The following is a 13,561-nucleotide window of genomic DNA, read 5'->3' as shown; positions in this document are numbered from 1 at the left end:
CAAGTGCAGTTCGCACATGCCTGCACGGTTCTTAGTCTAAGTTCAGTGAAAACACTTATATTGACAGACCATTTGGTGTTTGTGGCTTTAAAAGACACAGGATAAAGACAGCACACCTGTGTAGGAAACATAACCAGACCCACAGCAACAGCCAATAATAATATATCAATAATTAAAATGCCTCCACCTAGATTAGTGCTCAATACTGACTGCACCAAAATGTTGCAATCACTTACAATGAACTCAAAAGAACAGTATTTTGGTGACATCTGTTTTCACCACTGCTATGGTAACCTGAATAACCGGTCCTATAAACATGATTATCAACTTGATATGTTCGCACAGGACTTTCCTATCCTCTTCCTCCTTCACATGATGTTTGGAATCAGTCACATGCAACAGCAATACATGCAAAGTAGCATACTTAATTCATAGGATCCAGTAAAGAAAATGTACGTAAATCACTAAAATATATTTGCAAACGCTAAATTATACATCATTACATCATACAAGAACTGCAAGGTTATGTAAAGAATATATGAAGAAAGGGATTACAAACATTTGCATGATTGAAAATATATGTGACCAGTGACCAAAGACAATAATAACAAAAGTTTAACACAGCCACATATACAAGAAATGCATAGCATAAACTGCAAATGGTGTAAAGATGTGAGTGAATGTGATCATCACTGTCCATCATTAAGACATAGTGGGCAAAATATCATTGACCCTAAAATGTGTTCATATGAAGGTCATGACAACAATTCACCATGTGCTTACCAGTAATATAGTGATAGGACTGTATGTGCTCCATCTACTGCACAAGTCACATCCAACCAGAAACATTTCAGCACACTTAATATGCAACACTAAATTTAATTTATTATTGACAGCTTAAGTTGACTAATGTAAGCTGCCTGCTATTTGACAAATTCCATTCATTTTAATGACCATAGTGGGCCTTTCGCCAGGAAACACTGTAAATGTTAGATGTCTCTGATATATTGCATCATCATGGAAAACAAACTGTTCAGTCCATCCATTAACACTACCCGGTGAAAAGGCCTTTTCAACAGTACTGCCCATTTTAGTTCATTGTATTATTAGTCTCATTCATTTGAAGGCCATGTTTTATTCTAAGTTTTAGTTAGATTTTTTCAAAAGACCAGTAGCTTGCTGATTCCAGAGCTAGCTAAGTATGGGCTTTTCATATATTTATAGGTAATAGTCTGAGCAACACTGCTCCATAGCAGCTAAAATGTGCAATAACTACAGAGATCCTAGGGCTGTCCCCTCTTAGTCGATAAGCCAACTAATTGGCCATTTTGGTCTTAGTAGACTAAGACTTTCTTTCATCTATTAGTCTTTTTTATGCTAAATGACTTATTTCTAAGAAACTTGTAAACCTAAGATTTAAAGTGATGCTTTTGCATGATTCCTTGTGGAGGAACTCAGCTTTACAGATCAGTCTATTCAATCAGCTTGTTGATTAGTTACCAAAACCATGTGAACAACAGTTGACTAAGAATTTCTTTAATCAAGGAAAGCCCTAAGAGATATCTTGTGTGAAAATGGGTCACAATTGTGTGAAACAATGAGTGCCAGTGTGAATTCCAAAGTTAGACTGCTAACCCAATAAGAGGTACATTTATTTTCACAAGTCAACTGAAATATCACGCATAAGAGCTAATTCAGAAAACGATTGGTTATGTTGTTGTATACTTCAGTAAACAATTATCTCAAGTTAAGATTTTTGGCATAAATAATCATTTTACTTTTCTATGTATGTGCAGTCACACAGACAGGTCTGAAGAGAATGCACTTACTGTAATATCCATACAGCACAGTGTCTTCAATGTGTCCTCTCGTCTCATTGTTTGCTGCCCATTCCTGGATGTTACCGAAGGGAAATGGTAAAAATTAAAATCAAGTTCAACAGGAAAAGGAATGACACATTAAAAAAATCAATGAAAAGGCATCAATTACATCAAAGATCAATAATTAATATTAAAAAAGTATGATTATTAACATGAACACAGAGGGAGGTATGGTGTATTATCTGTAAATGCTATAAATTGCGTCACGTATTAGTTTATCATGCTTTTACAGCCATTCAAGACAGAGCATGAAACAGAAAGCACAAAGCACACAATTAATGAATGAAACCAAGACCCTGGAAGGGGGCAGATCACACCTATCAAGCAGACACATGGGCTACAGCAGTGGAGCTCAGGCAGCTTTGTTGATCTAGTTTCACAAACTGAAGTCAGGCATAGACAGAGAATGATGCAAAGCTGACAGACACTGGGGGAATAACTCAGAGTTGTCAGACCTTTGTCTAAATCTATTTTTATTCATGCATAGCACAGGTGTGGGAAATTGTCCATCACCGGCTTGCACTTTACTTTAAGAATGACTTTTCTGGATAGAAACAAAGATTAAAAGACAAGTATTGTTTTTGAACACTAACAGCCTGAAAGAAAATGTTTGTGTCAGTTTCTGCAGTGTCATGATTCTTACTGCTGTGAGGCCATAGTGAGACATGCTCAGATGATCTTTTCCTATCAAAAGCTATTATTATTTCACTTTTCTGTACTACTTTCTGAAAAAAAGCCACCACTTGCTTTCATGCCTCTTTGCTTATTTGTATTATTTATTACAAAGTATAATCACCAAGAGATTGCCAATAAATCATGTTTGATTAAGTGAATCAGCCTTTCTAACATGGCCATGACTAAATGGTGCAAAAATACCCATTAGCAGTCAAAGCAGCTCACAACCCACAAAAAGAAACAAATTACCTGCTGTTCAAATGAAGCTGCCATTACACACTTTGCTAAATCTTCAAACAGATAGAAACAAATGCAATGACTTTGCAAAAAATTTATGAGCCAAGAAATGCATTCGGCTTTTAGATAGGACTAAAACAGTGTCCACTTTGTCTAATTCTAAGAAAATTACAAAGCAAAGTTAAAAGCTGCCTCAGGTAAACTCATTAGCATTTCGCAAATTGATTTCACTGGCACTGTTAGAAGAACAGATACAAACCTTATAGGTGCCATTGGGATACTTCATGAATGAAACAAGGAATATATCCACTGGTAGGAGTGCAGAGGTTATCAGTGCGATGGCCAGTGCACATATTGCTGTGATGGTTGAAACAACTTCACTCTCCTGACGACTTTGAAATTTCCGAATGTAGACCCAACAGAAAGCCAGGATTACCTAAACAGGGAGGAAAACATGTAATAATCAAGATAAAATAAGTGGAGGATTAAAATTGATTCATAAAAGATCTATGAAATTAATAACCCAAAAATATTATTAGTAAATCTGAAAGTCAGTATATATACAGTACAAAACAATTGGGTTGATGAAATAATAAGGAAATAATAAAATTAATAAATGAACAGAGACAAACACAGGGGTTGAAACTACTGTTGTATATGATGCAATTTACTTTAATACCCTGCAACAAATTCTACTTATGTGCAATTAACATGTATCACTGTTGCAGTGCTACATTTCTATTGAACTTCATTGTACTGTGTTCACAATAGTGTACCTTTTCAGCACTGCTTAGAAACTCTAGCTTCAGTGTATGTGTTGCTGATGGCCAAAAAGAAATACTCAAGCCAAGTGTTAACACAACCAGTTGGGAATTACACACTAAGAACATCCTGACTGCAGGTGCTAGGGAACAGCTGATCTGATTATATCATACTGCTTCCCCTTATCCTCTCAGCACGAGTGACTGCCGACTAACTATCATTGTTTAGGACTGACAGGAAACAACACAAAGTTGACTTCTCTTTTTTTTAACTTAAAATTAATTCATGAATTTGCTAATGTATTCTGTTGCTGTTTAACATTAAAAAGACACACACAAAAGAGACGGAAGAGGGATTGTCATTGTAACAGGCAGGAAACTCATTAGAGAGAGAAGCAAATAAGGGTCTCCAAAATGACAAGGTCATATTCAAGGCACACAAGCTGTAAGAAGTGAGGACACTGCTAAAACTAGTCCCTTTAGATCAAGGCCTGCCATTCACAGACAGGATCAATTAAAGGCCCGCAGCCTTAAGCCTCTGGCTGCTTGTTTTGCCAGGTAATGACGCGGGCTTTGCATCCAAATAAGATCTATTGAAAGGTTTGTTCAAATAAAAGGGATGCTAGTGGTGGGGTAGGGAAGCAGAGCAATTTATTGGCATCCAGGCATTCTTCTGGACGGCTTCTGATTTAGCCATGTGACTTCTGAGTGGCAGCTGATATAATGAGTGCTAAACTGGGCAGCAGATTAACTAGCTGACCAACTTTAAGGACTTCAGTTTACCACTAAAAAAATGTGATTCACAGAAACAGAAAGGTAACATATGTGTGTGTTTGTTCAGATTTTTTTCTTTTTTAGCAGCACATTATTAATCCAGGAAACCATAACAATTTAAACCCTTGTGGTGAAACCTAACTGCGCCATACCACTGTTGGATGCGGTTACGGAGAAACATGTAACCGGAGATGTTAATTTTCTGTTGATTAAAATTAACAAATACCCGCCTACTATTCTCGACGTAGTGGTGTTTTACATTTCCTTTACTTCTAATTATACGGAATATATATCACACTGGGCGCTTCCTGTAAACAAAAGCCTATAAGCGGAGCATCTTTACTGTAAGTGTGTCATGGCTAATGTTAGCTAAAACCAATCCAAAGCCAGTATTGACGTTAATACACCGTAGCCATGTCGCGCTGGTAAACACGGTAACCGCGCAACCGTTTCACCAGCTGAAACATCTCAAACTAATTGTGTCACTTTCCACTACTTAAATAAGCGACTATACAACTTCTAACTTGCTTACCAAAAGTATAAAGGTGAAAATAGACCATCCGAGCAAAGACTCGGAGAGCAACGACTGATCCGCCATCTTCACTTCCTGCAATAACAAACCCACGTGCTCCCGCTGACGTCAGCACGGTGGAGTTCGAGCAGGAGCCCTGACGTCTTCCAAGAAAGCCTATAATGTCTGTTGATAATGTCCATATGTCATATGTGTTGATGATTACGGCCGTTTAGGTGACCTGTATAATTTAACAGCTTCGGGATAAAATACAGTAAAGTCTACCTCTCCACCAGAAGCAGTAGATACAGTCATGGAAAATATATTAGACCACCCCTTTTCTTCAATTTCTTGTTCATTTTAATGTCTGGTACCACTAAATCTACATTTGTTTGGACAAATATAATGATAACAACAGAATAGCTCATAAGAGTTTAATTTAAGAGCTGATATCTAGCCATTTTCCATGGTTTTCTTGATAATAACCAAAATCATCATCAACTAAACCATGGAAAATGTCTAGATATTAGCTCTTAAATTAAACTCTTATGAGCTATTTTTGTTGTTATCATTATATTTGTCCAAACAAATGTACCTTTAGTTGTACCAGGAAAGACCAATGAACAATAAAGTGAAGAAAGAAGTCTAATATTTTTTTTCCATGATTGTAGTGCATTATGAACAAAAAACATCAAACTGTCCTCCTAGATGTTGTTTTATTAAATACCATCCGGAAGGGGAAATGTTTTCACACACTTCTATTAATGTGAAAGTAGCAATACCACCGAATGGACTTTTAAAACTACAAAAGTATGATCAGAAAAAAAATGAAATATATTATTATAAATGGATTGCGAATGCATGAACATCTCAGCAGAATTTTACAGTGGTACGTATTATTATTATTAAAGGGACAGTTCAACCCAAAAACAAAACTAAATTTTTTCCCCCTTCCTTTTGTCTTTCTCTCATAGTGGTCAGAAATCTAAACTGTTTTGGTGTGAGTTTGCAGAGTGTTGGAGATGTCAGCTGTCTTGAATATAATGAAATGAGATGGCACTCTGCTTGTAGTGCTCAAAGTACCAAAAACTACATTTGGAAAAACACAACAGCAATGTCTCTTTCCAGAAATCATGACCCAGTTACTAAAGATAATCCACAGACCTTGTTGAGAGCAGTTTCAAGTAGGAACTATGCTAGAAAGAAAATATTTCCAACATCACACTGCAATTTCAAACATACTTTTTTTTTGCGATGTGAGCACCACAAGCAAAGTGCCATCTAGTTCCATTATATTCAAGAGCAGGCAGACATCTCTGCAACCGATGTGTCCAAGACCTGGCACCTTACACCAAAAGTATCTAGGCTGATAAATAGCATTAAAGGTAAGAGAAAATATGTATGCATGTATTTTCTTAATTTGGGGAGAACTGTCCCTTTGAACAATGTGTTGTGTTTAAAATATTTATCCACAAAGTAAAATGAAATGAAAATACTCAAGTAAAGTACAGGCACCTTTAGATATGCTTTGCAGTATGGTACTTGTGAGTTTTTTTGGAAAATGACTAAAAGTTACCTTTTACAGTTGCATATAATTACATTCGACTAACAGAAACATATATGTTATCTCCAATAAAAAATAATGACATCCACAGCATGAAACGAGAGCACAAAGTACATTTTTTCCCAAAGCAAACACCAAGGTGGCACCTGTGCTAAGCAGTGGGGCATGTAGGCCAACCAAATGGACATTAGCCTACCACCCAGGCACTTTGGCTCACCTGAGGGGCAGTTGGATGAGGCAAGGCACTTAAATTGACATTCAGAATTCATATCCTGAAAACTCATCTGGTTCATTGGGCTTTAAATTTGCTGAAAAACTATGAGAAGGTCACTGAAATTAGGGTGCTGTCCACATGTCCCATGTGTAAAGCAGATCATTGGGGTAATACTTGCTATTAATTATCCATCGCAGTAGCCCAAACAAGTAAAGAGCCACTGTCTTTGGTGCTGAAGGTACAGGTGTATCTCAATAAATTAGAATATTATAGAAACGTTTATTTATGTCAGTAACTCAATTCAAAAAGTGGAAATAACACATTATATAGATCCAATTCACACAGAATGAAACCGTTCATGTCTTAATTTATAAAATGTATTATAATTTTTATGGCCTATTTAATGAAGACCTAAAATTCAGTATCATTTAGTATTACAATTTCAAAAAGTATGTTTAATATGGAAATGTTGGCCTCTGAAAAGTATGTCCATCTACATGCACTCAATACTTTGTTGAGGCTATTTGACTTGAACTACTGGAAATGGACTTTTCCATCGTATTGTAATTCATTGAGATGCACCTGTAGTTCCTTAGTGTATTTCTCATGAAATGCATATGCTGCTGTCTGCAAGAGTGTCTTCTAGGAAGAGCTGTTTGCTCTCTATACATTTGAGTTTGTTTTCTTCAGCTTTCTTTCTTTGCTTTGGCCTCTTCGATATCGACCTTTCCCCTGATACTGGTTGTTGTCTTTTCTGTGTCTCCTATCAAGAATGTGTGAATTTGATTGCAGGGGTGGGAGAGTGCTGGTTATCTTTGGCCCTGTAGACAATAATCAGTATCTCTGCTGAGTGTTGACTTGTTTATGTCAGCAGCTGGTTCAGGCACTGACTTTACTCTGTACTATATGCCTGACATGTTTGCTTACATTTCCACTCAGGTGTCAGGGATATGTAAAAACCAATATTTATGTTTTACTACTACCCCTTAGGTGTCATAATATGGCCAACATGGAGTCATTTCCAGTTCCACAATACAACAGAAACCAGTAGTGTGAGATATTTCATCTGCTACTTGGGAAACTTGTTAAGGTCTTTCTTTTTTTATATTCTTCATCTCATTGACTAGAGGGGGCACATATTCCTAAAAGCCACTGTATGTATTTATTTGAAGTACAAAAATGCATCCGTGGCAATACCACTCAGAGAAAAAAATGATTCTTTTGAGGTATGAGCTTCTGTTTCATTCAGCAGGGGATCCAAACTTATGCAGCAGTGGGATTATATAAACTTTTCCAGAGTCTATGTGAAGTGTAACAATCATCTTGGGGTTTTTTGTACATGCAGAGGTTCCACCCATATGCCAGGCACACTTACCATTTCTTTCACTTCTTATCCAATTTATCTTGCATCCAGACCCCATGGTATCTAAATATAAAGAATCTGCTGGCTTTTCATCCTAGCACCCTTCTCACAGTTTTGAGTGCATAGAGTCAGGAGACGTCTACTCCATTTATGGGGTATATTGTCCTTTAAATTACAACAGTCTAAGAGTGTGCAGTCATGCTTCACCATGTCTGGAATTATTGAGACAAAATTAAATTATTACTTGCGTAATTACTTTTGCAAGGGGTAGAATATAACAGCCCACGGTGACATTGAGGCTCTAAAGTTTCTAAAAGTGAAAATAATACTTCTCTATATTGTATTGGAGGAAATTAGTCTGTTACTAATTGGAATGAAGAACATTCTTACCAGTTAATTGGTCGGTCACTGTTGGTTTGGACACTTTCAAATTCAACTCGCTAAAATCAATAACCATATATCTAAACTTCATTTATGCAGCTGACTTCAAAAAATTTTAATTAAAGTAATGTAATTCGTTCACAACCCATTATTCATTTGCACAGGAAAGGAAGGTCAACTTAATTCATGCAACCTTTCAAAACTGCAAATGCCTTTATCATGCAGCTTGGCAATGTGCCCTAATGGAAACCATGTACCTAAAGCTATTAAAAGGCGCTTGCTGAGAAAAGGTAGGAAATTGTCGAGATTTTTGTCAATTAAGGAAGGATTCTGGATGATTTACATTGGATTGGTACATATTATGCATTTTTCTATCCTTTCTATCCTAATTTCATAATTATACTAGCAGAGCATCAGACCACAAAACTCATGTTACCCTCTCCCTGTTTTCTACAGAGAATGACATTGTCGTAGCAAAATTATAGTATCACATCCACCTTTCAACCACATCCAAACCAGCTCTCTCACCCCAGCTACAAAGCCACATAGAGCCGCTGCAGAAATAGGTCCAAATATGCCCAATGGTTGAGGCCCTGAAGCGCTTGCTCCTCTATCAAATTTGTCCTTTAATTTTGAAAATGAATATGCACTGTCACCATTTAGTGTGACCTCCTCCCACTGATTGGGTGAGAAAATAGCTGGAGCTCATGTGACTAAAACAGACAGTGATAAAGTACAGGGGTTTTGGTTGTAAGTGGGATGAGTGCATATTGTTGTCAGTGTGATGTGTGATGTGGTGATATGGGGTCAGTGTCTGAATATATACATGTTTCCAATTCAGTGTGACTAAAGCTGCACTGTAACCTCAACTAATTTATGTTAGAATTCAGTGGCCTCACCTTACTCTAACCTTGACTATAACATTAACTTAGGGTGTGTATCATTTGCAGGTTGTGCAGCAGGTAAATTTATGTAAAATATCACTTTAACATTACATTGGAGCAGGTTGCTGAAGGACGCCCACAATGCTAAGTACTGTAAAGCAAGGGCACATAGAAATGCACAAATGTAAAACTCAATGCAAGATGTAGGTGCAATAGCCATAACAGAAAGCACCAATGTTTTCCAGCGAGAAATATTATGTATAATATATTTAGAGAGCAGATTTACAACATGACAGAAAATTAACAGCAAAACATTTGTATAATTGTCTTCCTAATTATGTGAAATTGCTGTTTTTTCTTGTCTAACGTAGTAATAGTTAACTGAATATCTTTTGGTTTTGAACTGTTGGCCATACTTAACATTTAATGTTTTTATTTTATTTTAACTATTTTCTGATGCTTTGTAGAACAGACAATTTATTGAATAATTGAGAAAATAATCAGCAGATTAAGTGATAATGATATTAATCATTAGTTGCAGTCCTAATGCCATTGCTGTTGTAAAAATATTAGAAAAACAAAAAAATTCAATCTAATTATTGGGCTGTTCATCAAGGTCCCAAAAAAGAGATTAGCACTTAGTTTTAACAATCATTTTCTGTATTAATTGTGGATTCTATCAACCTTAAATACAACTTTTAAAGTATTATTAAAGTTTCTGTTATCTCGAATTGACTTTGGGTGAGTTTGATTTAACACAAGTCTGCACTTGTGCATCATGTTCAAAATTGATTCCAAACCACTGAATGTTTGAGTTGATATCAAAGAGAACCAGTTTCACACAGTTATCCCAGTGAGGTTGCCACCAACTGATTCTCTTTCATTAAATTTCAATAGATGGGTCAATTATATGATCATATTTCAGGAATACCCCTCAGAGCTATAGCTGCAGGCTAAATTGACATGTTATTGTATCTTTTTTATTCTTTTTCTTTTATTGTCTACATACTAGAAGTTTCATGCCCAGGTGAGCTCTCAGAAATGATGAATGAGACTCCTTAATAGCTTTTGTGATTATTATGAGCACATGAAAGGTACACATCAATGGTTATGTCTGCAGATCAGATTAGTGGCATGCAGTAAGCAGCCTTTGTCTGGTGCGTTGCCATATGTCAATCTAGTAAATGATAAAATGGTAAAAAGGACAGGTGTTTTTTCCTCTGAAGCCATCCAACAATAGGGACTTAACTGGGCTAATGGAGAATCAGAATACAGCGATTAGTGTGTTTGTATTCAAGGCAAACAACTGATTGCACAAAACAATAGTGTTTGCTGAGGTTACGTACATATGTATCATGTGCAAATACGATGCTGCACACATGCAAGAGCACATTTGCACACACACAAAAACCCTAAGGGGAGAGTGCTTTATTTGTTATAGCGGACAATGTGAGGACACTTATCTGCATTGAGGGAACCAGAACAAAGTAATATTACAGTAAATGCTGTGCTGTATTGCTTGGTTTAAATAACATATTTTCTCTCATTGTGTGTATAAGAGCTAATGTGTGCATGCATATATGTGACAGAGGGGGTACTTGATATGATCAATACATTTCATCATTGTTAATAGCCCCACATATTTTATGTTCACCTTGAATAATGAATCACAGCAAGCACCTATTTTAAAGAAAAATGTATATCATTGAAGCACAACGTTGATCACAACGCATTTAAACCTGATGGTTTTCATTTTCTGATTAAAAATTGTGACATCAGTTAATCATAAACTGATTTTGGGATACACTGAAAAGTAAGGAGTTGTGACTCTGCCTTATCCTGCAGCTACTGTATCACCAAGCAGTCATTTTGTTTGGATGATATGTCCAGGTCATGAATACTATCACTGAGAGCAGTTCCAGTTGGATCAATATACTGTAAATGTGTCCCATATATCACAACAACTGCCTTCAAAACATCTGAAAAGCAACTCAGAACAACACCCAAATGTTCTGTGATGCTAGCAGGGGCAAACAAAAAAGACAGCAAATACCTTTCTATAGGCATGTGTTGTATCAATCCAGCTGGCTATTTGAATGAAAAGATACATTTAATACGAGGCAGATGGGAAAATTTTGAGAATCACACAGTGTGTAATGGATGATCTCACCTACATAGAGAGTACTCTGTATACATATAATCTACAGGGAAATCTGCAAAAGGATATCTATAATAGCACTGGCTTTATTGAAGTAAAGAAATACTGAGAATACAGAGTAGTGGAGGCTCATGAACAGAATTCCATTACGAAAAAGAGGCTTTGTTACTCATTCGGATTCAGTACTATTGAAGTAGTGGTGTGTCGTTTGTTCACTTTTTCGTTCATTTTTCGTCACTTTTCGTTCACTTTTAACAATCTTTTATATGACTGGGGGGTAATGAGTAGTCTCAGTGAGAGATTTGTTCATTTTTCACCATAGACTATATATAAATAATGGACGTAGTCACCGTGACGTCACCCATGTGTTTGTGTACTGCCCGTAGGAAGCACCAAGTTCATCGTTACATCTTTTTTCCGATATGAGGAGCAGACCATATTTGGAATGTGGAGGAGCGAGAGGGATCTGACGACACTGACTACACGCCTCTACACCTCAACCTGACTAAGAGAAGCCGCTGCTAATTAATGTTAGCATTAACTGGAGCATTGACTGGGATGTTCATTTTAGCTAGCAAAAAAACAAAAACAAAATGTACATTACTTACCTCAGAAAAATGAATTACATTTTACATACATTAAGACAGGTGTCATAAAGTAAAGCAGAAATGTATGGAAGCGCCAAAATTCCCTTTAGTTAAGGTTACAGTAAGAGTAAACAACAGTTCGCTAACTTCACTCCTTGCTTTCTTGCTAACTTAGTCACCAAGGCTAGTGAGTTTACCTGAGTCAATGCTCTGATTCATACCTGTCACTGGAATGTTTCACATTAGTTTAACACATTCACAGGAAGAATTTAAGAGGTTTTTGTCTAGAAATGACATCGATATACAAGCAAGCACAGTTTTAAATGAAAACAAAGATTCAAATCGTGACTCTTTCTTAAAGCCAAAAATGGTAATTTAGCCAGGTGACTTATCTGCTGATCTCAAGCTATGATGGCAAATCACCAAAAATCATGAGTGTTATTATCAGGTAAATATAATGTTATTTATTTGATTATAATGGCCATTGTTTTACAATTTTTATGTCAAACAAATAATGTACACTGTGACCAAGCTACTCCCAGTTGCCATTTTCACCTGCTGAAGTAACTTACTGTAACATTAGCGTAAGTTCAATTTTTATGTGCAACAGTTCAATATTTCTCATTCCAGATAGAAGAGTTTTCGGGGAATTCTCAAATGTCTTCAAAACATGGGTAAGTGTTGTCAAAGGGTAAGTGGGGTATTTTAAATTTTGGCTGTCTAATTTTGAGGGGAAAAGTTGCTGACTCCAATGATATGCCTATCACCAATGGAAATCTCTCAAATGGAAAACAACAACAGAGGGCACAAACTGCGGCTAGCCATATGTTTGAAAAGCACTTTGTTTGACTGAATAAAACATGAGATGCTTTAAGTGCACAGACACTGGGAATCACAGGGGCAAAAAAATCTCTATAAGGGCAATTTCTGGCATTATGTCTTGGAATATTTTTCTACTCATGTCGCGAGGGCGCCAAACATGTAAATGTAATGTCTTGAGGTCAGAAACAGCATGACCATCTGTTGCCTGCTGCATCCCCATGCATCTCCCTTGTTATCACTGTTAAGCGTGAACTGTCTATTAAAGCTGAAATGCCATAAGATAGTAAGGGCAGATCCAGAAATGCTAGGGTCTAGATGTATTCAGCTAGAGAAGATTTTGAAAAATTGGCTCTTAAAATATTTCTCATGAGTTTTAAAATGAATTTCTGACCTCTCACAGGTGGTGCAGATCTTTTACCTGCAGTATCTAGGAAAGGAGAACTTCATATCCCTATGTGTAAATGTTGGGTATTTTACTTGCATTATATATTAATGAAAAATGTATTTTTTAGGGTTATGATTTATTAATTTATGTTATAAAATATGAAACAATAATGAAAAATGTGCACAAGAATTAGAGGTCAAAGAGATGGCTTACAATCCCTCACTTGGTCAAACAATGCTTAAACCCCCAAAGTATTCAATTTTTAATGATACGAAAAGGAAAAAGATATCTTGGGAAGCTGTTGAGATTTCTGTCTCAGGCTCAATAGAGTGGAGGTCAGGTGAATGGAATTTAATTTCAGCACC

General features: G+C 36.4%; 1 protein-coding gene across 1 annotated transcript in view; it reads right to left on the bottom strand.

The window, feature by feature from the left end:
• lmbrd1 (LMBR1 domain containing 1) overlaps positions 1-4,957 on the bottom strand; it is a 56,113-nt gene extending 51,156 nt beyond the window's left edge. Inside the window, exons 1-3 of the mRNA XM_059359167.1 lie at positions 4,860-4,957; positions 3,052-3,228; positions 1,830-1,893 (exon numbers count right to left, since the gene is read on the bottom strand). Coding sequence (XP_059215150.1) covers positions 1,830-1,893; positions 3,052-3,228; positions 4,860-4,925 — 307 coding nt within the window. The 5' untranslated portion in view covers positions 4,926-4,957. The remainder of the gene's footprint in view (positions 1-1,829; positions 1,894-3,051; positions 3,229-4,859) is intronic.
• Between the last annotated feature and the right edge of the window lie 8,604 nt (positions 4,958-13,561).

Source organism: Centropristis striata, chromosome 20, assembly GCF_030273125.1.
Source record: "Centropristis striata isolate RG_2023a ecotype Rhode Island chromosome 20, C.striata_1.0, whole genome shotgun sequence".
Lineage (NCBI taxonomy): Eukaryota > Metazoa > Chordata > Actinopteri > Perciformes > Serranidae > Centropristis > Centropristis striata.
This window is presented reverse-complemented; position numbering and strand designations above follow the sequence as displayed.